Here is a 25,841-nt window from a genome sequence, read left to right as displayed (position 1 = left end):
TGTCTCTGCCATATTTATTTATTTATTTATTTTCCCCAAAGAGGCCGAGTTACAGTGCCGGGGCGGCTGCGGGTTCAGCCCTGATGGGGATGTCGGTAGCAGGCACAGCAGTTCCTCCTCCTGGACAAAAACCTGGATGCAGACAGAGCTGTCCCGAGCAGCCCGGCTCCCTCCGTGCCCGCTGCCCTGTTTATTTCCAGCCGGGGTGACTCATTTCTTCCCGGCCGCTCTATTTCTGAGCCCTTCCCTCAGCTGTTCAGCCGCCGGGCCGCCAGCCCACCTGGAAGGTCACCAAACCCCCTTCTCCTCCGCTCGCCCACCGGCAAGCCCACCGGCGGCAGGCTGCGGCACGGCCAGCAGGTCTCGCAGCCCGGCCGCCAAGCCGCAGAGCGGCCGCCAAGCCCAGGGGCTCCTTCCTTGGCGGGACCAAACGCGGCCCCGGAGCCACCCCGAGGGCGGGAGGGGAGGCCGGGCACCGCGTCAGGGGTGGAAGGAGGCCAGGCCGTGTGTACAAACACAGCGCCCGGGGCCAGCGGCTGTTTATAGCGACCACACGCCGCCGCCCAGCTCGGATTGCCAGGGCACGCGGGGCGAGCCGCGAGGTCGGTTTGTCCCCTGATGGCTGCTGAGCAGCGCCGCGAAGGACGGGCACGAGGCTCTCTGCCTGCAGTCCTTTGAGCTCTGAGTTATTTCTGGCTCAGCAGCAACTCGGGCGAGGCAGGAGCTGATGTGGGGTTCATCTACGCACTGCCTGCTGTGAGAAACAACGTTTAAACACCATCACAACAGCTTGTAACGTCTGCAGAAGACGCAGTTCGGCTCAGGACTGCAGGGCCGGGGGTACAGGGGCCGAGCAGCGGCACCCACCCGCTGTGCCCCCACATCGCACCCCTGGGTGCCGCGGCAGCACCCGCCGCGGTCACACATTGCCATCTAGCGGTGAGGCTCTGGCAGGCGGCCCTTACCCAGCACGTCCTACAGGAAGGAAAAAAGGCTTTTTCGCCCCAAACTGACTGGGTTTGTAGATTTCAGAGCGGGGTGGGAGGGTGAGGGGGCAGCTCAGAGCCGCAGCAGCAACACGCCCCCAGCACCCTCCCCTCCAGTTTGGCCCCGTAACGGGCTCGTTTTTGGCAGGCTGGCTATGAAATGCCTACCTCGTGGGGAAGCAGGTGAGGCAGGAATAGGAACATTATTTATTTTATTTGTGCTTTTGGGATTCTGTGGCCTCCAGTCTGCCACTGACACACGCGTGGCAGACGGGTGCCCCCTCACCCACCGGCGCATCACAACACCCATGGGGAGCTCCTCAGGCAGCCACCCCCTGCCCTCTGCACTCCCTGAGGCGATTAATAAATCACAGGAGCACTCGGATTGGGAACAGCCTTTATTGGCACCACAGCCACAAACCGAGCCCACCCCCCGCAGCCCCCCTCTGGGGACAGCTGCCGCCAGCACCGCGGGGCACAACACCCCAGCCACCGTGCACCCGGCCGGGAGGACGCCCTGGGGAGCCCCGAGCCCCCCTCAGGGGTTGACAACCCTGAGGAGCCCCTGGGGGGGGGCACAAACGGCCCCGACCCCCCCTCAGGAGGGGCCGCACGGCCCCGACCCCCTCCCGGCCTCGCGGCCCCTCACGGCCGCAAGATGGCGGCGGGCCCGAGGGCGCCGAGCGCGCCACGTGACCCTGCCCCCTCCCGCCCCTCCCGCCTCCTCCCTGCCGCGCATGCGCGGGCCCCGCCGGCGGAGAGGGGGCGACGCCGCTTCCGCCCGGCGCCAAGATGGCGGCGCCCTTTGTCTGGGCCGTGTCACGGGCGGCGCTGTGAGGCCGCGGCCGGCCCCGGCATGGCAGGTGGGGAGGGGGCGGCGGGGGGGGGACACGGGGGGCACGGGGGGGCTCGGGGGGCTCAGCGGGGCCGTGGGGAGCGCTCCGGGCCCGAGCTGCGGGAGGGGTCCGGGGCCGGGGTCCCCAGAACACCTCAGGGGGGTCCCCGCGGTGTCAGCACCCCGGGCAGGCCGGGGGGGGGGTGGGGTAAAAATGGGGAAAAATGAGGAAAAAATGAGAAAAAAAAACAAACAAGAAGTGGCCCCGGGCCCTGCGCAGCCCCGGCTGCGTGCAAGGAGCCAAAAGGCCCCGGGTCTGCGGCTGGGCGCTGGCTGCTGGGCCCCCCCCCCGGCCTGTCCCCTCCTGGTGCTCCCCGGGCCTCGCTCCTGCGCCTGTCACAGCAACAAAAACTCGGCCGGGAGTTGTTTGAAGTCCCGGGACGGCTCCCGGAGAGCTGGGTCTGACCTCTGCCTCGCTCAGCGAGCAGCTCGGTTGCCAGCGCGGGGCTGTGCGGCACCGGGACGGCGAGGGAGCAGCGAGCGGTGCTCACTGAACGGTTTAAACCATTCCTCTGCGCTCAAGGATCTTCTTTTTTTACCAGAAGGCACCTGGGTGGCGGGTCACGGAGCTGGTGCAGAGAAAAGACACGAAACCTTTGCTTCACACCTGCCCCTGAGCGCCCTCGTGCTCTGGCTGTCAGAGCACCGTTTGCTCCCTGGCCTTTCCCTGTTGGGTTGTGCTTTTCTCCCCACAAAAGCAGCGCCGGGGCAGTGACAGCTCGTGGGGGACGTGCCCAGGGCCCCTGCTCTGTTTGTCTCTGTGAGCGTGCCGTGACTGTGGGTGCTGCAGTGCCAAAGCTTTCCCTTGCCGTGACTGATTGGGTAATGAAAGGCTGGGCAGCAGGGTTGGGAGGGGAAAACAGAGCTCGTGTGCTGCTGAGGTGGGAGCAGAGGGCACCTGGTTCTGGCTCCTTGTTGCTTCATGGGAGGAATCTTGTTATTTAGCACCTTGATGGGTGCTGGAACGTGAGGTGGGACAAAAAGCAGCACAAAACTGCCGCGATCGCTCCGGGGCAGTGAGTTTTGTGGTCTGAAGTGGAGCTTTTCACCCTGCTCCTCCCAGGGGGGCTGCGTGGAGCCTGACCTCAGCACCGGGAAGCACCAAGCAAAACCCCAGGGCAGGAAGGGTCAGAGCGGTAAAAGTCATCATTCGGATGCCAAGTGCCTCCTCCAGCTTACCAAAAATAGCCTTCTGCTGCATCAAACTGCTGTCGTTTCCCCAGCCCTGCGATGCTGCAGCGCCGTTGGTCCTGCTGAGAAAATCCTCCCTTTCCAGGGGCATCGAGATTCCCCTGCGAGCCTTACGGGGTCGTCGCGTACACGTGGGGGTTTGCGCAGAGCTCGCTGCAGCTGCTGGCTCCTCTGGCTCTCGAGGGATGTATTTTGGGCAGTCTGGGGGTGCTTGGTTGAAGAGCACCGTGTGTCTGGGGAGAGGTGGGGGAAGGTTTTAGCCCTAAGGGCAGCGGGCAGCCTTTGGGAGGAGCTGTCTGCGTGTGCACCGCCGCGCTGCGAGCCTCGAGGGGCACTGGAGCTGGAGGGCCTGGTGGCTGGAAACCCGTGCGGAAATGAAGGCTTGGAAGGGACCTAAAAGATCATCTGCAGGGTCCTGTGGAGCAGGGGGGAGCCCACAGCAGTGACCGGGGGGTTCCTCAGGGCACTCAGGGGAATATCGGGTTTTCCAGCCTCGGCCCTGCGATGGCAGCGCTGCTCTGGAAAGTTCCAGCTCTGAAATGAGAGCACAGGATGGGGGCTGGCAGGAGTTTTTGGCTCTGTGGTACCTGGAGGCCGAGGTGTGCTCGTTGCTCACCACCCCGGGCAGAAACGAGCGCGGCTGCTGAAGGAGCCACAAGCAGAGCTCTGCCCGTTCGGGACCCGTGCGCTCAACCTCACGCGAGGAGTGCAAGGATTTTAGGGAAGAGTTTAAGGAGCTGCAGCCGGAACAGAGGGCGCGGGGAGATGCACAGAGGTGGGCACAGATGCAGTCTGGCTCCTGGGGACCACAGGCACTCGGTGCCTCTGCTCCTGTACCTGTTGGTGTGTCCCAAAGGAGCTTTGTGGAACGGGAGCTTCGCGTCTCGGGGGTTTCTTTTAGCCGCTGTGTTTTCCCGTGGTGAATGCCATCGGGGGAGACCGAAGGCCTCAAAGCGAGGCGCTGCTGCTCCAGCAGCCCGGCCCTCGCTGCCCGTGAGGTGACTCGGAGGTCCTGGAGGTCCCCTGGGTGCAGCTGATCCTTCAGCACGAGGTCTCTCAGGAGCGCCGTGCTACGACCCGTCACAGACAGGAGGAGGCTCCCTTGCCTCGCTGCGTGCCTGCGCTCCGGCAGCGCTGAAGGAAAACGCCTGGGGCTGAAGCCACCGCCTGCAGGGCTGCGGGAGGCCCCTGTGTGACCCCCCTGCTGCTCTGGGGCTCGTCACCAGCACCGGGCTGTCACCAGCCCGCAGGTTGGGTGGCTCCTTGGTTTTTTGTTAGCATCCGGGCTGCCTTCCTGGCTCCAGACCTGCCCTTCCCCGACGTGGATTCGGGTGCTCGGGGTGAGGTGGGCTGCACACCCCCAGAGAACCACCCCGTGGTCGTGTAGGGCTGAGCCCAAGCCTTGCCCTGGCCGTGCAGCTGTGCCTCGTCCCCGTGTTTTCTCCTCTCCTTGCTCACTCAGGGCTGGCCCAACGAGCGATGAGGCCGTCCAGCCCTTCAGCCTTTGTTTTTGGACACTGTAATGAGCTGTAATGGTCTCAGCTCCCCACGGGATGAGCTGCGTGGGGATCCTGCACTCACCCAGAGCGCTGCCGGGTGGAGGCAGAGCTGGGCACGAGGCTGGGGGAGCCTTAGAGGAGCCCCACCGAGCGCTGGGGGCCTGGGAGGGTCTCGAGAGGAGACTCAAAGAGCTGAAACTTTGAGGCAGTGGAGAAACAGCGTGTGTGGAGGGCACGGCAGGCACCGTGTGGGAGAGGGAATGAGACAAAACAGCAGTGGCTGGGCCAAACCGGGCCCCCCTTGGTCCGTCCGACCTGCCGTGCTTCCGTCTGGGTGGGTGCTCGAGGCCCAGCTGGGAGGCAGCAGGGGGCTGCGATCCCCTGGGCATCCCAGGTTGCTCTGTGGCTTTCCGATCTGTCGTTCCCAGCCCTTTTGGGTTTTGCGCTGCCTCTCGTCCCGTCTCACCCCTGGCTTTGCCTTCTCCCCGCAGCCATGGATTTCCCCCAGCACAGCAAGCAAGTCCTGGAGCAGCTGAACCAGCAGCGGCAGCTGGGCTTGCTGTGCGACTGCACCTTCGTGGTGAATGGCATCAACTTCAAGGCCCACAAAGCCGTGCTGGCGGCGTGCAGCGAGTATTTCAGGATGCTCTTCGTGGACCAGAAGGATGTGGTGCACCTCGACATCAACAACACGGCAGGTAGGGGCTTGGCTGCTCGGTGGGAGGCTTTTCAGCCTGTCACGGCTCCTGGAGGTCATCCAGCCGTGGGTGGGAGCTGATCTCTGGGTACCAGCGCGTGCTGTGTCCCTCGCAGGCCTGGGGCAGGTTTTGGACTTCATGTACACAGCCAAGCTGAGCCTGAACCCCGACAACGTGGAAGACGTGCTGGCCGTGGCGGGGTTCCTCCAGATGCAGGAGATCGTCAGTGCCTGCAACGCGCTCAAGTCCCTCACGGTGCTGGCAGAAAGCCCTGTGGAGAGCCAGGAGGTCCCCGCCGAGACGGGTACGTAGCTTTCCTGCAGCCCCAGCTCCCTGGGGATCCGCTTTTCCTCATCCAGCAAGCTGCAGAGGCTCGAAATCCCCCCGCTGAGCCACGCAGTCACTGACCTGCACCCCAGCTGGGTGACCAGATGCACCTGATGCACAGAGCCTCAGTCAGAGGGTGTCCGGGTGGTGTTTGTGGCTCTGCTCCCCTGTGCAGCACCACTCGCTGGTTTTTTTTTTGGAGACTTGATGCCTTCCTTGTCTCCCTGCGGAGTTCAGGAAAGCTGCCTGGCCTCTGGCCCCTGCAGGAGCAGTGGGAGGTGGCGCGGTGTGCTGCTATGCCTCTTCCCTTGCAGGGGCTGAAAAGGCAGCCGGCGAGGACAAAGCGGTGGCAGCAGTGACGCGGGGTGATTCGGACAAACCAAAACAAGTTCCTCCCACCCAGGAGGGGAAGGAAGAGGCGCCCGTGGCTGCAGCAGCACAGCCCGAGGAGCAGGCGGAGCAGCTGGATGTCAAAGAGGTCCCCGCAGAAGGGCAGCAACCAGGAGGTGACGTCAAAAATCCCCTTGGGCACCCTGTCCTGCTGCCAGGCTCTGCTGCGTGGAGCTGAGCGTCTGTTTTCTCCCCGAGACACTCTGCTGTTCCTAGGTGCAGACGGTGCCACCCAGGCGGGCCCTGCCGACGGCTTCCCCAGCCCCACGCAGCCCGCGGAGGGCGGCAGCAGCCCCGCGGCCAAGGGCAGCGACCCCCAGCACGGCACCACGGGAGGTGCGTTTGCGGTGACCGCGGTGCTGGTGACTTTGCTGTTTTCCCTTTCCCTTCCTGGGAGGAGGACGGGGCTGAGGGCAAAGCCAGGTTGAAGCCTTGCTGGTTTTGCTGGTGTGGCCTTCACCGCAAAGACACTGCTCCGAGTCACAGAGCCGGGGAGCAGAGCTGGGGTGGAGTGGGAAATGCTGCTCTGTTTGCTCAGGAGCTTTAGGATTTTGGGGTTGCAAATCCAAATTGACTCCAGGCAGAGGTCCCGGTGTGTTGTACAGCACCTGTGTTGTACAGCACAGCTACCAGGACATCCCCAAGTACACAGGGCGAGCCCCATCGCATTAACCTCAGGCTTTGAGTTCGGAAGCGTGGGTGGGCTTGGTGTCTCTGGTGCTGCTCCTGACCTGTAGTGTCCCCGTTTTTTAAACAGCTGCAGAGGTGGAGCTGGAAGGGAAGGAAGAAGAGGGGGAGATGGCGGCAGAGGAGGAGGAGGAGGCTAAAATCCCCAAGGAAGTGCAGCCCAAGTTAGAAAATGGAGAAAATGCTGAGGATAACGAATCAGGGAGCACCGACTCTGGGCAGGAGAACTCAGGTGAAACCCGGCTGCTGCGCTCGGGCACTTACAGCGACCGGACCGAGTCGAAAGCCTACGGCTCCGTCACGCACAAGTGCGAGGTGAGCGCGGCCGCAGCCCCAGCAGGGCTCCTGTCCCTCGGTGTCACCGGTGTTCCTGGACGCCTGTGCGTCTCTCTCTGCCTCTAGGACTGCGGGAAGGAGTTCACCCACACCGGGAACTTCAAGCGGCACATCCGCATCCACACCGGTGAGAAGCCCTTCTCCTGCAGGGAGTGCAACAAAGCCTTCTCCGACCCGGCTGCCTGCAAAGCCCACGAGAAGACGCACAGGTAAGGCACACTGGGGACCAGCGGGTGCCACCAGGCTGAGCCAGATGGAGCTCGTGGCAATGACAGTGGAGCCTGAGGGCTTACGGGTGTGAGCCAGAGGTCGGTGAGTGGCTCTGTGCCTCTCGGATTGATCTGGATGGGTCGGCAGCTGTAGGGTCAGCAGGGTCTGGATACTCCCAGCTACAGGAAGGCTCCAGCATTTTCACTACAGAATTTGGCTTTTGCTGCAAAAGCTCAGACTCTCACAAAATCAATCAGCATGCTGGGGGCAGAGAGTCTGAGAGGAGACTCACCTCTCTGCCCTTGCTGTCTCACACCCTTTTACCTCATGGGGCTTGAGGACGCCCTGGGGGACGCAGCGGGGCACAGCTGGGGGGCAGAACTGGAGACACGGCAGGGAGAGGAGCTTGGCACACGTCTATCCCTTCTCCTCTGCAGCCCCCTGAAGCCCTACGGCTGCGAGGAGTGCGGGAAGAGCTACCGCCTGATCAGCCTGCTGAACCTGCACAAGAAGCGGCACACGGGGGAGGCCAAGTACCGCTGCGACGACTGCGGCAAGCTCTTCACCACCTCCGGCAACCTGAAGCGGCACCAGCTGGTGCACAGCGGGGAGAAGCCGTACCAGTGCGACTACTGCGGGCGCTCCTTCTCCGACCCCACTTCCAAAATGCGGCACCTGGAGACCCACGACACCGACAAGGAGCACAAGTGTCCCCACTGCGACAAGAAATTCAACCAGGTGAGCAGGGGGAAAGGGCCAGGGGTTCGGTACTTACCGGAGGGAGGTGGGGATGGTGGGGAGCTCTCTGCATCCCTGTGTTTGTCCCCAGGTGGGGAACTTGAAAGCTCACTTGAAGATTCACATTGCAGACGGGCCCCTCAAGTGTCGGGAGTGTGGCAAGCAGTTCACCACTTCAGGTAGCACCGGGTTGGTAGGTGGTGAGGTCCCAGCGCCGGAGATTTGCTGGGGGGACAGAGGAGGGTTTAAGCCTACGCAGCACCACGGCCCTGCCCAAACATCTCCCCCTTGTTTCCAGCTGGGTTAAAAACATCTGCAGGACCAGGCCGGTGTCCCAAATGGGGATGGTCCTGAGAGGAGCAGGTGGGGGAGTATGGAGGCGTTTCCTCCTGTCTCCCCACGCTCTTGCAGAGCCAGAGGGGTGGTTGGGAGGAGACCAACGTGAGCACTGCTGTAGGTACAACTGCAGCAGCGCCGTCTGCCCATCATCCCAAACACGGGGTGCTTGTTCTGGCTTTGCCCACCGCCACGGTGCTCGCGTTACCACTTGACCCCTGACCTCAAGGGCTGCTGTGCGGGGTGTGTGGAGGGATGGGGGGGCACCACTGCCCCCTGAGATGCGTCTGCTTGCAGGCAACCTGAAGCGGCACCTCCGGATCCACAGCGGGGAGAAGCCCTACGTCTGCGTTCACTGCCAGCGGCAGTTCGCTGACCCCGGGGCGCTGCAGCGACACGTCCGCATCCACACAGGTAGGAACACGGCTCTGCTGCCCTGGGGTGCTTCCCCAGGGGCTCGGGGCTTTCTTGGGGGGAGGGGGGTTGAGTTTCGATCCCCACGTGGCTGAGCCCTCCTGCTGCCTCCCCAGGAGAGAAGCCGTGCCAGTGCCTGATCTGCGGGAAGGCTTTCACCCAGGCCAGCTCCCTCATCGCCCATGTGCGCCAGCACACGGGGGAGAAGCCCTACGTCTGCGAGCGCTGCGGCAAGAGGTGAGCGGCCCCTGCCAGTCCCCTCCTTGTGCCAAGGGGCCTCACCCAGGGCCGCCCCCCGTGGCAGTGCTGGGGTGCTGCTATCACAGGGTCCTCGCCCCCATGCCCGCTCCACGGCCTCCCTGTCCCCGACAGGTTCGTGCAGTCGAGCCAGCTGGCAAACCACATCCGCCACCACGACAACATCCGACCCCACAAGTGCACCGTCTGCAACAAGGCCTTCGTCAACGTGGGCGACCTCTCCAAGCACATCATCATCCACACCGGTGCGTGCCGCTGCAGTTCCCGGGCTGCCCCGAGCTTTTCACCCCCGCCGTTCACCCCTCACTTCCCATCTCACCCCCAGGGGAGAAGCCGTTCCTGTGTGACAAGTGTGGCCGTGGCTTCAACCGGGTGGACAACCTGCGCTCCCACGTGAAGACGGTGCACCAGGGCAAGGCGGGCATGAAGATCCTCGAGCCAGAGGATGGCGGCGAGGTCAACATTGTCACAGTGGCCTCAGATGACATGGTGACACTCGCCACTGAGGCACTGGCTGCCACCGCTGTCACGCAGCTCACGGGTGAGTGGGGGGGGCTGGGAGCTGTCCCAAAAGGGAGGGTGGAGGAGGCCACAGCCTCTGGCACTGTTAGAGCCAGGGGTTGGGGACAGTTCCGCAGCACCACAGTCGGCACAGAACCCACCTGCCCCGTGTCCTGCTCCCCTCTCCAGCCCCGTCTCTTCTCAGCCCCCTCAGCATTGTCTCTCCCTCCTGTCTCCCCACAGTGGTTCCTGTGGCGGCCGCCGTGACAGCAGACGAGACTGAAGCACTTAAAGCAGAGATCACCAAAGCGGTGAAACAAGTGCAGGAAGCAGGTGAGGAGGGCAGGGGGCCGGTGGCGTGTTCGACCGGCTCCTGCCCTGCCGCCGCCCCAGCCCGGGCCTCCCCTCTGCCCTTGCAGACCCCAACACCCAGATCCTCTACGCCTGCGACTCCTGCGGGGAGAAATTCCTGGACGCCACCAGCCTGGCGCAGCACGTCCGCATCCACACGGCCCAGGCCCTCGTCATGTTCCAGGCCGACACGGACTTTTACCAGCAATACGGGGCCGCCACCGCCACCTGGCAAACAGAGCAGGTCCTCCCCACGGGGGAGCTGCTCTTTCGTGCCCGCGATGCCGCCCCTGAGCCCCCCGCCACCCCCCTGGCCCCTGTGCCGCTGGCCGGGGAGGGCCAGGCGCCCACCGAGTGACCTGCCTGCCCTCCCTCGCCTTTATTTAAAGACAGCTGCTTGGAAATGGTGTAAAAAGTGTATTTCTGGAAGGAGAGACAGAAGGAATAAATTGCAATATTTTCTAATGCCTGTTTTGCACCCCATGGGCCCCCAGCATCTCTCAGGGGGCAGAGGGGTGCCTTCCCCGGCCCTTTGTGCCCCCTGTGCCTGCAGTTCTGGGCCTGTTCCTGCTGTGGGGGCAGGAGGGAGACCCCCAGGGCTGGAGCCCAGCAGCTCCGCTCCACAGCCCCAGCAGCCGGCGCAGAGGAAACCAAAGGATCGCTTCAATGGCTAAGGGTGGTGCTGATGGGTGCTCCTGGGGCTGGGGTCTGCAGCTGGGGCCAGGAGCCCCTTGAAGCCCCTCTCCAAGCTGTCCCCCAGCTGCTGCAATTGAGTCTGGGGGGACGGGGGGGGACCAGTGGACCCCAGCATCAGGGCTGTGCTGGGGGTGGGGATGGGTGCAGGGCCCTGTCAGCGCCCAGCCCCATGGTGTCACCTCCCCAGCTGGGGGGGGCAGCAGCGTGGGGGACACACACACAGGAGGCAGTGCTAGGTTTCAAAGTGGAGCCTTTTGGGGCTACAAATCAATTTTTACAGGGTTTATGCTGGGCTGTGGGTCAAATGCCCAGCTGGGCTGCCACCAGCTGTGTGTCCAGTTGCAGGCACCGGCCTGGGACCAAGTTGGGGCCAGTGCTTCTCATCCCCAAGGCCCGGGGGCAGCGCTCCAGCACACATCCTGCCCCAACCCAGCCCCAGAGGACAGCAGCACTGATGGAGACACAACTCCCCTACCATGATGGGGACTCTGCACTGCCTTTATTATGATTTTTATTTTTTTTTTAACTCCCAAAAGGGGGTTAGCCCCTGCCTCTAGCAGGGAGCAGAGTACCTGGCTGTACTGTAAGGCCCCCATTTGCTGCTGCTGCAGGGTACAACTTGGCGAGGTGGCTGGGCGTGCTGGGTCACCAGCACTGCTGCTACCTCAGTGCCACCCAGCAGCACCAGCATCGGGGAGCAAATGCAGCACGTGCTGCTGCCAGCCTGTGCTGGAGCTGAGCAGCTGCACCTGTGTGCTTTTGGGAGGAAAAGCAGTGAGAAGGAAAAAAGTTACAGCCTGCTCTGGTTTCTAAAAGGATTCAGCACAGAAGCCACCAGGGCAACTGCAATGCAGAATAGCTTTGGGATGATTAACAGCAAGGGCTGCTGAGCCCTGAGGCTAACAGCGCTGAGCAGTCAGTCTTCAAAGCCGAGTGGCCATTTTTGTGACAGCGGCCTCCCTGGCCTCGCCGCCCCAAGTGAAGCCTCCACACACACACGCTAGAGGCCAGCACAGCCCCTGCCGGCCCTTTCACTGCCATGAGCATCTGCAGCCCTCGTGGGCTGCAGCTGCTTTGGGAAAGCAACTACCCTTTTTTTTTGGTTTGTTGTTTTTGGTGTGTGTTTTTTCCTCTACCAACTCTTTCGTTTGTTTTTTTGTTTTTTTTTTTTCTGACAGTAGTTGGCACTTATCAAAATTAAATTTAAAACATCTTTGACATCATCCTGAGAAAAACAAGCATGTAACTTCAGTGTTTAACAACTATTTACAACATAAAAACGAACATAAACAAGGATTAGCATTTACTCTTTTTTTCTTTTTTAAACCAAGCGCTTGCCAACGTGGCTGGGCCGTCTCCACAGCACCTCGGTCCAGCCGCTGCAGCGCCGTCCCCGGGCAGGGCTGCAGCTCTGCAGCACCGACGGGTCCCCAGCCGCCGCCAATTTCCCCTCCCCATGGCACAGCCGAGGGATCACATCCAGGCGCGAGGTGTTTTGTATTTTTTAATAAAGTTTGTAATCCAATGGACACACAAAACAAAACTGCGCTGAGAAAACAGTTCCATAAATTAATAAGTGTTAGGGGAGGTGAGGGAGAGGGTAGAAAGTCTTTGTACAAGTGTATAACACTTCCACAGCTCATGAGACGAGGGAGGGGAGGTCATGTTTAAATGAAGCGCACTTACAAATGAGTGACAATACAAAGTCTGAGTATGAAAATAAGATTTTCTCTGAAAACACATTTTTGGCACAGATTAAAAAAAAATGTATGTTGTGGGGATTTGATTTTTTTTTTAAAGTCAGTATTATATATATTTATATATATTATATATATATTTATATATACACACACCCACTGAGTTCTGCATATCCCACCAGGAAGGAAAATAGCTCTCCCTTTTGTTTTGCTTTTTGTTTTTTGTTTTTTTTTTTTTTCAGTGTAAACTGTACATCCCAGATGAAGAGAAGACGGCTGCAGCAGGGGCAAGTGGAGGAGAGGAAGGTTCACATCCAGAAAAAAAAAAAAAGAAACAAAACAAAACAAACAAAAAAAAAACAACCATCAAAAAAAAAAAGATAATGTGTGAAATGATCCTTGACCCACAAATTTCAGCAGAAGTTCCCAGGTCCTGCGTTTAGTCCACGGCGCGTGTTAATGTGTGTCAAGACATCCAGAACGTCACAGCATGTCTCCAACTGTGCAAAGGTCCAAGTCACTAATTTAGTGCAAAGGCAGTTCAGGTTCTTTTTTATTTATTTTCTTTTTGTTAAAAAAAATAGCCATCCTTTATTTTCCCCAAAAGGAGGCACAGAAACCCAATACCAGTCCGCCTGTTGAGTGCATCAGTTGTCCATAAGCTAAAGCAATATGTAAACATACAAGGTAGCAGAACTACTACCCAGCAACAGTTTGATCGAGGCCTGTTAGGGCAGGAGGCTGGTAGTCTGGCAGCATTTTCTCGTTTCATTACTTTCGCTCTCTTTTTATTAATTTTTATTTATTTTTTTTGTGTTTTTGTGATTTTTTTGTGTTTTTTTTTGTGGCGTTTTTTTGTGTATTTTTTTGTGATTTTTTTTTTTTTTTTTTTTTTTTTTTGCTGCAGGGCCTTGGAAAAGTCAGTAACCAGTAAACAGCTCATACCGACGCGATGACAATCATAAGGTGAGGAGAGATGTTCGAGATGCTGGCGAGGAGGTCGGGGGCTAGGCGGGACAGGTGGCTTTCCGAGAACTCGCAGGGTGGGAAGATCTGCAGAACGTAGGCAGGCTGCAAGGGGAGAGAGGAGACACGGGTAAGAAACAAAGCAGGGAGCCCTCCCGTCTGACTGTGGTGTGGTATGACCCAAAGGGTAGCAGGTAAGAGTGGAGCATGGCAGAAATTCAGCTAAAGGTTTGCAAAATGGCAGCCTCCGCTCTCCCACTCTTGCTGGACATCTTCACCTGGATCTTAAAGGTTGCACGTGATTCTATCAAAGCGAGCAAGTGACAGAGCGAGGCCTGAGATTCCACGCCCCTTCATGTTTTGAAAAGAGGGAAGTTACAGCTTACGTAAGCACACAAATACCAGCCGTGCTGGCCTAAAATGCTTTAAATTGAACACTCAGATGACTTTTGGCGCTCTGAAAGCACCATAAAACAGTGCACATGTATTAAAAAGGAGAAGCTGTTGAGTGAGGCAGGTGTGGTTCCCAAGGCAGGGAATTTCTCCACAACAGGGCCATCATAGCTGGCTGATTTCACCATGAAGCACAGAAAATTCCCATTTTTTATCATTTCAAGCTCATGTTTCAGTAGTAGCTCTGAGCACTGACCACTTAGTCTGAGGGGCTGTTTACCCAGAACAGATTAAATTTGATTCATTAAGCAACGCATCTGGAATAAATGCTCTGAATTAGCAAACCCAAACATTTTGTCGTTATGCAGTGACAAGCAAGAAAACACCAGGTGTTCTGGTATTTATGCAAGGAAGAAGCGAGGGCTCTACTTTCAACACAGAAAAGAAGATGGTGAAAGGTTTTGTTTTCTTTTCAGCCAAAGATGTAGGGCTGTGAAGAATGAAAACAGTTGTGTTTTGTTTTTTTTTTTGGTTTGCATTCAGTAATTATATTGGTGTGCTGCACTGCATTTTGACTAGTGATGTAACAAGAATGGTAAATGTGCAGGGCTTGTTGCAGTGATAAAACAACAAACCCTAACTACAATCTCACATAAAGACCTGGGGGGGAAGGCTGCAGATCCCACTATCTAAGCATGACTTCAATTTAGTTTACCCACAGTTTCACCACTTTCCTTGCTAATACCTGATTAGAGCCAGGGTTGGGAACGTTGATGATTCCTGCAGCTTGTTTAGCCTGCAGGTAGCTGATGAACGCAGCCTTAAGTGACTCAGTCTGATTCACTACATCTTCCTGGTCTCGTCCGCAAGGCAAGGCCAGTAACAGACAGTAATCGCTCTCCACCTGGAAAGAAAATACAGCAATTAAGTCAAGTGTTTGCTTGGAACAGGCCCATTCCTGACATACATTCATTATCTCTAAGCCCTTGGTGGAAAATCCCCTCTTTGAACTCCTTCGAAGTTAGTGCGGGTGTTGCGAAAGGCGTGCTGACAGCTCGGCCAGCTGGGAGATGGCAAACGGGACCAAACCGACTCGCTGCCGTGGCTCCCACCTTCCACGCCACTCCGCCAGGTCAGAGCCAGCAGAGTTTGTTCCGTGGCTGAAGGACGGGTGCCTTTTCCAAGGTACAGTTTCCCACCTCTTCTCTCACCTGAATGCAGAGTGACCTACCCACAATCTGCATTACACAGGGCCAAAGGAAGTACACAGCTATGACTGATCCCAAAGCAGCACAAACCGAGTCAAAAAGGGAGAAGCGGTGGGTTTTGCTAGGTTTCTCTTCCCGAGCAGACAGCCTCACCCACCCCCAGCCCTGCTGCCTGCTCCGTACCATCATCCTGCGCGCGACGCCCTCCAGCTGCGAAGCCTCCAGGCGCATGCGCTGCGCGATCCTCAGCGGAGGGCCTCCCTCCGGGGCGGGCAGGGAGCGGTGCGCCAGGACGTTGTTCCCAGAGACGAAGTGGAGCTGGACAGCAGCCGTGTCGTTTTTTAGCGCCAGAAGGCCCTGCCACACAATCGGGTATTTCTGCAGAGAGAGGGAGAAGAAATCTTAGCACGAACGAACAAAAGGAACTCACAAGAAGCGCTTTCCTCTGTTCAAGAGGGATCTTAATTGTGACGGAAACCCCATCCGAGCTGCTCGTTTGCCTCTAATACTTTCACAGGCAATTAAGACACCACTGCTTTGTTCTAAGCACTTGGCACTGATGTAACATCTTATCGCCCTTTGTACGCGCCAGTCCAGGCCTGGGTTAGGTCCTGCTAAATCAGTAACTCAGTCCTTTTACTTCCAGCTGGCCGCGATGCCTGGGTGGCTCCCTTCATCGTAACATCAGAGCACTTCCCAATCTTTCACAAGCAATGTCAGCCTCCCACACAGCGCGAGTCAGAGCAGGGCTCTTACCAAATGTTATTTTCTCTTTTGCAAATGGAGAATTTAGAAACAGCAGCACCAGGAGAGTTGCTCAAGGTTACACGGGAATTATGTGGTGCTGAACACGATTCTCGGCTCCTGGTCAGCATTCTCGGACATGCCTGTTCCTAAGCCATCTCCCTCCTCTTTGTCTTCCCGTTTCTAGCCTTTGGGAGCGTGTCTTTTTCTTTTTCTTTAAATAAAATACACCATCACTCTTTCTTTTCATCACCTTCCCTGGAGCAGCTGACTGTAAAAATGATGCAGCACTGCCTGCCTGAGCCTGCAGGCTGTTTGAAACAAGAGCGAGAGAAGAACAAGCTGCTCTCACTCCATTCACCGCAGTGTTAATGGCACACTGAGGCTCCAGTAAATGCCACGGAAATGTGAACACGGCAAAGAATTCACCGGGGACAGGAACAGCCCAGGAAGCAGACAGATAAGCGCATTCTCCACATCTGAAGCATCTGATGCAAGAGATGTCAAATTTTGATGCCACACATGAGGGGAGCCTGGCAGAACCTCACTGATTATTTCTCTCCCAACATCGAGCAAAGAGCACAAGGCTCCTTGGCCAGGAGAAGATGATGGAGCGATGCTTACCGTTAGAAGCTGAACCATATCCACAGGTCTCTGCGAAACAGGGTGAGGAGACGGATCCTGTTTCAGGGAGGACTGGGGCTCAGGGCGATTGAGGGACAGCCCTGGTGGGGCCCCGGGGCCCGACGTTGTTGGGATGAACAGCGATTGCTTGGGAACTGCCTGAGGTTGGTGTGGTGACGGAAGCTCCTGTTTCATCGAAATGGCAACAGGCGAGGGGTAGGAGGTCTGGCCTGTGTCCGCTTGTGCCCTCTGCAGGTGGACGTGAGGGTCTATCTGTGCTGCATGCCTATTTACAGTGGGGTGGTGACTCTGTTCAGGCCCCGCTGCCGCCGGGCCCTTGGGGTCCTGGGAGATCTGCGGAGTCTTGCTGCGTCCGGGCTGGCTGGGGTGCGAGTGCTCGCCCTCCGGGAGACCCTGGGAAGCAGGCGGTGGGGGACAAAGGAAGCATTTTAGGCTGCAGGCGTATCAGAGCTTGTTGGTTCACCGATAAGGCTGCCAGGACACCGTGTGAGCGCATCTCCACGCCACTGCGCACACCTGCCCTGCTGCAGCAGTGCCTGGGCCAGCCTCCCCTCCCCAGGCCAGCAGCCCTCGCTTACACCTGAGAGCTGGAGCCACATCCCCCCGGCCCTGCTCTGCAGCCCTGACCCACAGGGCTGTCCCCGACCATGCCATCCATCCCAGGAAGCTTGTCGGACCCACGTGCTACCTTGGTGCTGACAGAGGTGCTCCCCCCAGCACCTCTTCCTCTAGAACCCCCCAGGCAGGCATCACACTTCCTGTTTTTTTGAGTCCTAGAATGGCTAACAAAACACATTTCTTTACTTCAACCCCTATTTCTAAAACAAAAATGCCTCCTCTAGTGCTTTTGGGGACAAACTTAAATTGGGCTGGGAGACCGTACCCACACAGAGAGCTCAGCTCAGCTCCTATGATCATGCAGAAACGCACCGGGGCTGCCATGAGCTCACAACATTTCTGATTTCAGCAGGAGGAGAAGGAACAGCCGCGTTTCTCACCTGAGACGGGGTCATGCTCCGGGAAGGCAGCCCGATGGGCGACGCGCCCGGGAACTGCGGATGCCCGAGCTGCGCTGCCGTGTGGTAATTCCTCATGTCGCCGTACACAGACCGGTAGTCGTGGAAGGAGCTGCCCGCGGGGTGCATGATCTGTACGCCGTGAGGTACCACCACCGGCTGCGTCAGCGGCAGCCCAGGGAGCTGGCTGCTGGAAGGGACGCTGAGCAGCCGGGGCTCGCTGTGAGGAGAGTGGGCCAGCTTGCCTTCGGAGGACTTGGGCGTCTCTTTCCCAGGCTGCGGGGTCTTGCTGACGGGGGGCGTTTTCACAGCCCCTTCGGGCGTTCGGGATTGTCTGGTTTCCGAGTGGTGCTCGCCCACCGCGGCCATGTGGGGGTGCATGATCATCCTCACATCCCGGGGGACGTTGTACTGGTCCAGCCTGATGCTCGTGGGGTGCATGCGGTAATCCGGCTGCATCACCAGCACGTCGGGCTGGACGGGGGCTGGCCCCCTGCACACTGTGGTGTGGTGGTAGTGCATCTCCTCCTCGGGGGGATGCTGAGAAGACAGAGGGGGCATGACGATGTCTCTTATCGGCGCTGGCTGGGGCGTGCTGGATCGCTGAGGTTTAATTTCTATCTGAGGTTGCAGAGCGGCTCTGGGGGAGTGGAGCGCTTCTGGGCGTATGCCGTAAGGAATGCCGGAGAGAGGAGGGGTGTTCATTCTCACCTCTCCTTGGGACAGGTGGCCCAGGGATACAGTCTGCGTGACGCTGTGTGGGGGCATGATGACGGATTGCTCTGGGTGCATGCTGGATATGTACTGAGGCACAGGGATTCCCGGCGCCAGCATGACCGGCGTGCTGCTCGACAAAGCCGGAGACGACGTGCTGCCGGGATGACAAGCCCGTGGGAACGGCGACGGCGAGTGCCCGCTCGTACGTGGCGAGTGTGGCTCCTGTTTGGTGACCCCCAAGTGAGAAATAGCCCGCTCGGTTGGGGTGCTGGGTCCCGAGCTGACGTGGTTCGCTTCCGAATGCATCTTCCCGGAGAGGGAAGGGTGATGAGGACTGACTCCAGGACTCAGGTTGGACGGCTGCAGGGTCTTGGTCTCCACTTTGAGAGCAGCCGGATCGGGCAGTTTTTTGTTGACAACCATCTGGTTGTGAACCAGCACAGGTGGAGTGTTGACAGTCTGCGTGAGGACCTTGCCAGGCTGAGAGGCCGGAGGCTGGACAGAAAGGTGGGCCGAGTCGGACTTCTCCAAGGTAGCGCGCTCTTGTTTGACAGAGGAGATGACGGGTGACGTATTGTAAGGCTGCGTTCCTAGTACCAAAGAAGAATGGGTGGAAACAGTCCCATAACCTGTGGAGGTCTGAGAGCCTTTCGGCGTCGGCTGAGATGGAGTAATAGGCTCCTGTTTAATCTGAGACTTGGATACAGACTGCTGAAACTCTATGTCGACAGCACTGGCTGGGGGAATCTGACTGATCTTTGCACTAATCCGCTGAGGGCCTTCCGTCTTCTGTCCCGAGTAGCTCAGAAGCACAACACCTTCTGACGTGTTTACCCGCAGCCCTGGGCTGGACCCAGTCTCTACAGGCCGATCCTCAATGATAGACATCGATCCCGGATGAAACCTACTGTTGTCATTTGTGCTTGACCTCTGTTTAAATTTAGGTGATGGAGCATTCACAAGACACGTCTGGGTCTGGGGAGCTTGCTTCACCAAGGTGATCCTCGGAGCCTCCTCTAGGTCAACGCTGTGGGGCATCCTGCTTATAACAGAAGTGGCTTTGGGAGCAATCACAGTACTTATCTTTTCCTTTTCACTGAACACTGGTGCTTCGGCCACCGGTGGGTCCAAAGCGTTAGTGACAGGGACTGCTGGCTTCTCCTCTGAAACTGGTTTTATGGCCTCTACAGCAGGGTGGAGAGGTGCCTCCTCCAAGCGGGGTGCGCTCACCGGCTCAGCGTGCGTCGTCGTCACGTGCGTGGAGGTTATGCTCGTCGCTGAGACATATTTGGGCTCCATGAGGATCTTCCTCAAAGTGCTCGAATTTGTGTCGATATCCGAGGCCTTCGTGTCAGGGGGAAGAGCGGGCGGTGGTGTGGAACGGGCACGGGGCTCCTCGTGCCTTACAATCCACTCCGGCACCTTGGCAGCGCTGGAGTGGAGGGGGACGATAGCGGTGGGCACCGGGGTGGGCAGCTTGGCCACGGCTGCTGCAGGAATGCTGGGTACGGCTGCATTCGGGGCGCTCGGCGGCGTGATGGGCGCGTTCTCGATGGGCGACCGTATCTTGAACGCGCTCTGACTCCCCTCGTCAACAGGGACCGGCGGGGCAGCCAGCTCCAGAGGAGGCGGCACGGGCGCTTTGGGAGAGGCGCTGCTCTCAGGGACAGCCTCGGGCACGGTGATGGCAACGTCCACGGCTGCAGCCTTGCTGGCGTCCGAAGCGTTTGGCTCCACAGATGCCTGAGCAGCAGCTTTAGGTTGCTTTTCCTCCTTCAAGGCTTCTTCAGGTTTTGCCTTTACTTCGTTGGCGGGGGGAGACTTGCTCTGCGCCCTGTCTGGCTCGTACACGTTGACTTCAGTGGCATCGCCCTTTCTGCCCGTGCTCCTTTTGCGTCTCTGCCGCGTGGTTTTCTGACGGCCCTTTTCCTTCCGAGCGACTTCAGCCTCCTGCAGGGTCTCGGCCTCCTGCGCCGAGTTTGACGATTCGCTGAAGCTGACTTCTGTGTCCTTGCTCTCTGTCTCCACCACCAGCGGGGCAGAGCTGGGAACTGGCTGCACTGGGGGCTCAACAGCAGCTTCTGTTTCTAGGATGTTGTTCACTGCCTGATCGGTCTCGGGCTCCATTTCCTCCCGAGGTGACGGCAATACCAGTGGCTCAGCCGGGATTTCCGCTTCTGATTCAGCGGGATAGGTGGGGGGTGCAGGAAAGCTTTCCGTCTCCCCAGAAATATCATTGATGATGGAGCCAATAGCTGCTGCCAGCTCCGTCTCACTAGCCTGATGGGCGGGTTTATCTCCTTCCTCCTCCTGACGAACTTCAGACACGTCTGCCGTCGGCTCTTTGTAGGCAGTAATTGACGGAGGAGTTTCGGTGAGTTTTGCAATATTCTCCACAGCCTGCTCGAGCTCAATCTGTTTTGCTAATTGGGCAGCTTCAGGGGATTGCTTTGGCTCCCGCATCACCTCTTTTTCTGTTTCTTGGAATGAATCTTCTACCTCACTCTTAGCAAAATGGGGTGGCAAGATATCCTCTTTTGGGGGGCTTTTGATTTTTGCCGGTGACACCGCCACAGGCTCTGCCTCTTCCTCAGCTGGCCGCAAGGCGCCCTTGACTTCATCAACGTTGAGGCGTATTTCTACATTTTTGAGACACACAGATGCTTTATCTACAACAGTTTTGGTATTTTTATACCTTCCCCTTTTGGATTTTGTAACCTTTTCTGGCACTGGCTTCTTCTCGATGATCTCAACTGTGGGGATTTCTAGCTGGTTTTTCTCTGCATCCAGTTCTTTCCTATCACGTTTCTGTTCGCCTGCTGTCAGTTCTTTCTCAGTTACTTTTGCTTTATTGCTGTTGTCACTAACACTCGATTCCTGACCGCTCCTTTCAGCAGCATCTTCAGATTCAGCCGAGATATCGGCTTTTGGTTCGTTCTTCCCTTTCTTCCCCTGCTGGCTGGTGGCAACCGATGAGTGACTGTGTGTCAGCTTCTGGGATCTAGGAGACCTCCAGCCCTCCACAGGCTTTGGAGCTTCCACAGTTTCTTTAGTTTCAGTCTCCTCCACCTCTTGTTGCACTGGTTCTGTCTTTATCGGAGAGATGTCCTCCTCCGGCTTACGGCGGGTTTTTGGAGGTCTTCCCCTTCTTGGGGTTGTAGGAACAGTTGTCACCGTTTCCTGCGGTTCCTTTTCCCCTCTCTTCCTGGTGGATCTGGTGACCTCCACAGAGTCCTTCACAGGAGATGGGCCCTCATTGTCTCCTGTGGTGGCATAGACTGACCGTACGTTTCTGCGCCTTGTTCGGCCGATGGGCAAGCTTGGCTCCACGTTTTCTGGCTCTGCAGCAGAACTAGGGGATTTAGCAGCATTCCGTGAAACTTTCTCTGCTTCCACTTTCAATTCAGAAAGCTTCTGCGTTTCCCCACGAGGAGAGCTTGACCTTTTGAGTTTTTCACGGTCAATTCTTTCGCTCTTCCTCGTGACGGGCTTTTCTGTGACACTAGCTGTGGCTGCCTGCACAGGAGTCTTGGAGCGTTTACTCTTGTAAGACTTTTTATCTTTTACAACAACCGGAGGTTCAACTTCCATATCATTGTCAGAAACGGGAGGCAGCACCTCAATAACTGCCTCCACCTTTTGACTCACGCTAGCATCAGCATTGGCAGAAGGCAGAGGATTTTCTTCCTTAGGTTCAGAAGCCTCATCAGACTTCTGAACTAGCTTAGGTGGAGGTGGAACCGACTGGGCAACTTCAGGTTCTGGATCTACACTGATGTCTCCTGGAGAGAACGAAGCTCCAGGAGTAGGAGGCTTGGTATCCAAGTATGAAGGATGCTCTATTGCTACAGCATCTTCCTCCGGTGCCAGAGTTGTAGGAACAACTTCTTTACTAGCTTCGATGACTGGCGGAGGTTCAGTTTGCTCAGGTGGTTCAATTTTGACAGGAACAGCAAGCTCAGGAAAAGGTTTTTGTTCTTCTGCTGTAGAAGCAGGCTCAGATGGTTTTTCTTCTTTTACAGAAGCTGTTTCCACTACTATTTTTTCATTCGCTACCTTCTCAGAAGCAGCTGGTGCTGGATCCTGCGGCAAGGCAGCGACTGAGGCAGGACCAACCACTGAGGAAGTTTTATGTTCTGGTTCTTTACTATCAGGAACTGTTTCTGGTGTTTTGGGCCGATTATCTTTATCTTCCTGTTTTTCCACTTCTTTGGGTTTCTGGTCTTTCTCCTTTTCTTTTTGCTGCATTCGCGTTAGTTCAATAAATCTGCTGTGGAAAAGAACAACTGGTTCTTGCACCAAGTCAGCTGCACTGTTAGTCCCATCAGAGGAAGATTGTCTCCCATACAATCTACCAGAAATGAAGTCAAGATCATCATCTTTTCTCTCTAAATGCTGCAGGCGCTTAGAGTCCTGTTCAAAGATTGAACTATGCAAAAAACGAGAAGCAAACAGTTCCTGTCTCTCTTGTTCCTCTTCTTTATGATCTTCTTTCTTATCATCCAGTTTTCCACCTTCTGAATCAGTCCTGATTTTTTTCTTTTTCATATACCAAGATGGAATAGGTCTTGGAGCAGAGTCAACTTTCTCTTTGTCTTTATTATTTCTAAAACTAGCAAATCTTGAATCCCAATCTAGAAAGGACCAGTTTTCTTCTCTGGAGGAAGAGAGTGATTTAGCTCTTTCAAGCAAGGCCTTTGTGTCCGGTGTGATTGTCTTGTCCAATGCAAAAGAGTAAAATTTGTTTCTTTCTAGAGAACTTGACAGTCTTTCCTCTCTTTCACGAAACTTCTCTTCTCTGTCCCTTAATAAAAAAGATAATCTGGAACTCTCTAACAAAGACGAGGCTTTTGGAGAATGGGGCTTGTTTTCACCGTCATCATCTGAATCTGAAGGCACCTCCCCTGGCTCCAGGTCTCGTACAGACCGCTTGCGTATGCTATCTCTTTTGACAATGCTGCTTGGAAAGCTAATATCAACTCTACCAGGCTCCTGTTTCACTTGTGTTTCCCATCTACTTGAGTCATCTTCAGAACTCAGGACAGAAAGTTTTATTTTAGCCATTTCTGCCATCTGCTCCCTCCTGCTGGAATCATAAGGATTAAATTTCAGAGAATCCTCCCTCACAGTCATATTGGAGTATGAAAGACCCTTTTCTTCTATTTTAGGTGATTCTTTGGTTTCCTTTAATGGCATTAGCCTCGGAGAATCTAGTGTGTCGTCATCTTCGTGGAAAGGGAATTGTCTGATGCTAGGTGAACAAGATGTCCTCTCAGAGTCTTCACTCACCTGACGAGAACTTCTGTAGTTTCTTTCTCTTTTAGTGCTAATCTCAAAGTCAAATTGGTCAGTCTTTTTCCTTTTACTTGGTGGAGAGTCATCGGTGACATCTTGTGGAGGTTTTCCCACCTCATGGACCAAGCTCCGCCTTTCATACTCATCTACATCTTTCTTTGGACTGCCGAACTTCTCAGATTTTGCTATCTCCATTTCCAGCTGCTGTTTTAACCTGCGACTTTGCTCCATTTGTTTCCTGTAACTTTGTGTGTGGTCAATGTCAATGCCAATTTTCTCCTCTGTATCAGTCGACTGAGGTTTCTCTTGGCCAAGCTTATGGTCAGGTGTGTCTTCAGGAAGACCAGCGTAGTTCTTCCTTGTGTCCTCTCTCTCTGTTCCTTGTTCATCTAGTAGCTGTGCTTGTTTATGCTGGGGTTTTACCGGATTCAGTTTTTTAGAAGGGAGTTCTTGAACTTCTACTGGCTCATCAGCTGCCTCAATCAGCCTTGCCTGCAGATCTAGAGTGGGACGCATGCCAATCCCACCAACATTAAGAGTCTCCTGAATTTCTTTGGGACTAGTAACAGGAATAAGTCTTTCCAGTTTCATTTTTTTAGATTCCCTTTTAAGCATCTCCTTCCTTGGGGGTTTTCTTTCTAATTCTCCTTCCCTTAACATTGTCGCTTCTCTCAATGAAGCTGTTGTATCAAGTTGCTTTTTCAAAGCCATGCGTGTATCCTCCTCATCTTGGCTGCTTCTTTTCGCTTCCAGTTTTTGCCTGTCAGGCTTCAGATTTGCATCGGCAAAACGCCTTTTACGAGCCTCCAGCTTGTCTAAATCCACTGCATTTGTCCCCTCGGAAGGTTGCTCTGTCTTCAAGTGCTTTTTGGGTTTCAGTTTTCCCTCCTTATCAACCACTTCTACATGACTGGCAAGGGCTTTCTCTTTTTGTACCTTGGTTCTAACTGGTTCCAGTTTAGACTGATCAGACTTTGTTTGCTCAGCTTGAGATGTCTGTGTTTTTTGCTCAAGAAGCGGGGACTTCATAGTGTCATTGTCAAGCTTTGCTCTCAGTTTCTCCAAAGCAGGCTGATCAATAACTTTCCCTTCCTTTTCTTTTACTCGGGTCAACACGACACAGGGCATTAGTTCTAGGCGGTTTTTAGCTGTCCCTTCTTTGTCACCTCTTTCTTTACTTTGTTTACTATTACCCTTTAATTTTTCAGGGCTGGGCTCTCTCTCGTTCTCTTGATCTGTTTCAGAAGACTGAGAGCTGGGAGAATGGAGTTTTGCTTTTCGTTTTTGCTTATCAGTTTTCTCTTTCTCTACTTTTTCTGGCTTTTCCTTTCTCACCAAGCGTTTGTCTTTGTCAACTCTCTCCTGGTCGAAAGCTCGCTCCTTCTCTGGTTTTTCGTTTTTTGCATAGCGTTCTACGCGGGCTTTGTCAAGCTTGTCGTATCGTGGAGGAGACAGAGAGCTGCAGCTTCCACTGCGATCTGATGATCGGCTGTAGATCCTCCTCTCTGAATCACTCTGCAGCCTTTCTGATTGTGAGGGAGATGCTCCAGGACTCTGTGGACGCCTGGAGTGCGTTGGACTCTGGCTACGTTCAATCGGTCTCCTCTCGTGATCTCTGTCGCGATCGGATTCAAACCGTTCTCTCTCCCTTTCCCTCTCCCGTTGCCTGTAACTGTACTCCCTTATGTCCTGCTCATATGGATCACCTCTGTAATCCCTGTACTCGCGTGGGTCATCGTAGTATCGTGGGTCGTAGTAGTCTCCTTGGTAGGGATCCCATTCTGCATAAAATTCTCTGCCTCGAGCTGGGTATTCTCGTCGAGGATCTTCAGGATATGTCCCAGGAGTCCTAACAGTCTCATAGTAAGTACGATCAGGGGCATATTCGTAAGATCCTCTTCTTTCATCTCTGCCAAAAATAAACACAACAGGGTGATTAGTTTTCTCTCTCAACCAGCATACTGCAGTACTGCCTTCTATGCCATGCAGGGGGATAATTGTACAATAATTTCTTTGTATGTTTATCAAGGCAACTGTACATAGCTGCATAGAGAGATTTAACAACAATGAATCAGCGCACAGTGGATTAAATGCTTTGTTAGCTTCAAACACTGTATGCCCTTAATTGGTCATTTAATGACAGCTTTGCCAAGTATCTTTTCATCAGCCTTACTGCTTCATTTTTGCCAAATTCAAATGCTGCATTAAATTAAGGTAAAACCTGCACAGCACCTGTGCAAACACACAGCCTGTCATGGTAGAGAACACCCTATCTCAAGAAGCAGAGACAGTCTCTACCTACCTCTGAAAACACAAGTCAAGTCAAAATTCAGAGTTGGAACCTCTCCATGGCTAAGCACTGAAGTGGTAATAAGATTTCTTTAAAAATCCTAAACTCTTGAAGTGATCTTTTAATTCCAAAATAAACTCCTTTACTGCACGTGATATGCTGACATTGCCTATTTACAGACCAAGTCAACAATAAAAATCAGCCTGTCCGGGAGAGCAGGTGAATTCTTAGGAAGCACTTAGCAAAATTTATCAAGCAACTAGCATTATTATCTCAATACCCCCAAAATGCAAAAATCAACCATTTCTAACACAGAACATGACTCTTTGGCATAAGGGGCAGTATACAGAGGGCACA

The 25,841-nt window shown here is 55.6% G+C and overlaps 2 protein-coding genes across 4 annotated transcripts in view; one reads left to right on the top strand and one right to left on the bottom strand.

Moving 5' to 3' along the window:
* Positions 1-1,761: 1,761 nt before the first annotated feature.
* Positions 1,762-10,282, top strand: ZBTB17 (zinc finger and BTB domain containing 17). 2 transcript variants are annotated; one of them, XM_084495381.1, is made up of 15 exons: positions 1,762-1,849; positions 5,063-5,269; positions 5,385-5,573; positions 5,911-6,102; positions 6,209-6,322; positions 6,744-6,988; positions 7,076-7,218; positions 7,657-7,957; positions 8,049-8,136; positions 8,591-8,707; positions 8,824-8,944; positions 9,080-9,210; positions 9,291-9,506; positions 9,710-9,799; positions 9,886-10,282. In XM_084495381.1, the coding sequence occupies exons 1-15, from the start codon at positions 1,843-1,845 to the stop codon at positions 10,173-10,175; spliced, it is 2,451 nt and encodes an 816-aa protein (XP_084351507.1). In that variant the 5' UTR covers positions 1,762-1,842; the 3' UTR covers positions 10,176-10,282. The 2 variants fall into 2 exon arrangements, with proteins under 2 accessions (XP_084351507.1, XP_084351506.1); XM_084495380.1 differs by having other exon boundaries at positions 6,203-6,322.
* A 1,721-nt stretch (positions 10,283-12,003) lies between these two features.
* Positions 12,004-25,841, bottom strand: part of SPEN (spen family transcriptional repressor) — a 65,888-nt gene continuing 52,050 nt past the window's right edge. For both annotated transcript variants that reach the window (XM_084495372.1, XM_084495373.1), the window contains 5 exons: positions 17,165-25,103; positions 16,146-16,559; positions 14,961-15,155; positions 14,315-14,473; positions 12,004-13,281 (listed from right to left, as the gene is read on the bottom strand). In XM_084495372.1, the coding sequence (XP_084351498.1) occupies positions 13,150-13,281; positions 14,315-14,473; positions 14,961-15,155; positions 16,146-16,559; positions 17,165-25,103 (8,839 nt within the window). In that variant the 3' untranslated portion in view covers positions 12,004-13,149. The remainder of the gene's footprint in view (positions 13,282-14,314; positions 14,474-14,960; positions 15,156-16,145; positions 16,560-17,164; positions 25,104-25,841) is intronic.

Source organism: Aythya ferina (assembly GCF_964211825.1).
Source record: "Aythya ferina genome assembly, chromosome: 21".
NCBI lineage: Eukaryota > Metazoa > Chordata > Aves > Anseriformes > Anatidae > Aythya > Aythya ferina.
Note: the sequence above shows the minus strand (reverse complement) of the source record. Positions and strands in the feature narration are given on the sequence as shown.

Coding starts and splice junctions, on each gene's coding strand:
- ZBTB17 (XM_084495380.1), top strand. Junction 5,270..5,384: donor CGACATCAACAACACGGCAG/GTAGGGGCTTGG, acceptor TGTCCCTCGCAG/GCCTGGGGCAGGTTTTGGAC. Junction 9,800..9,885: donor GAAACAAGTGCAGGAAGCAG/GTGAGGAGGGCA, acceptor CTGCCCTTGCAG/ACCCCAACACCCAGATCCTC.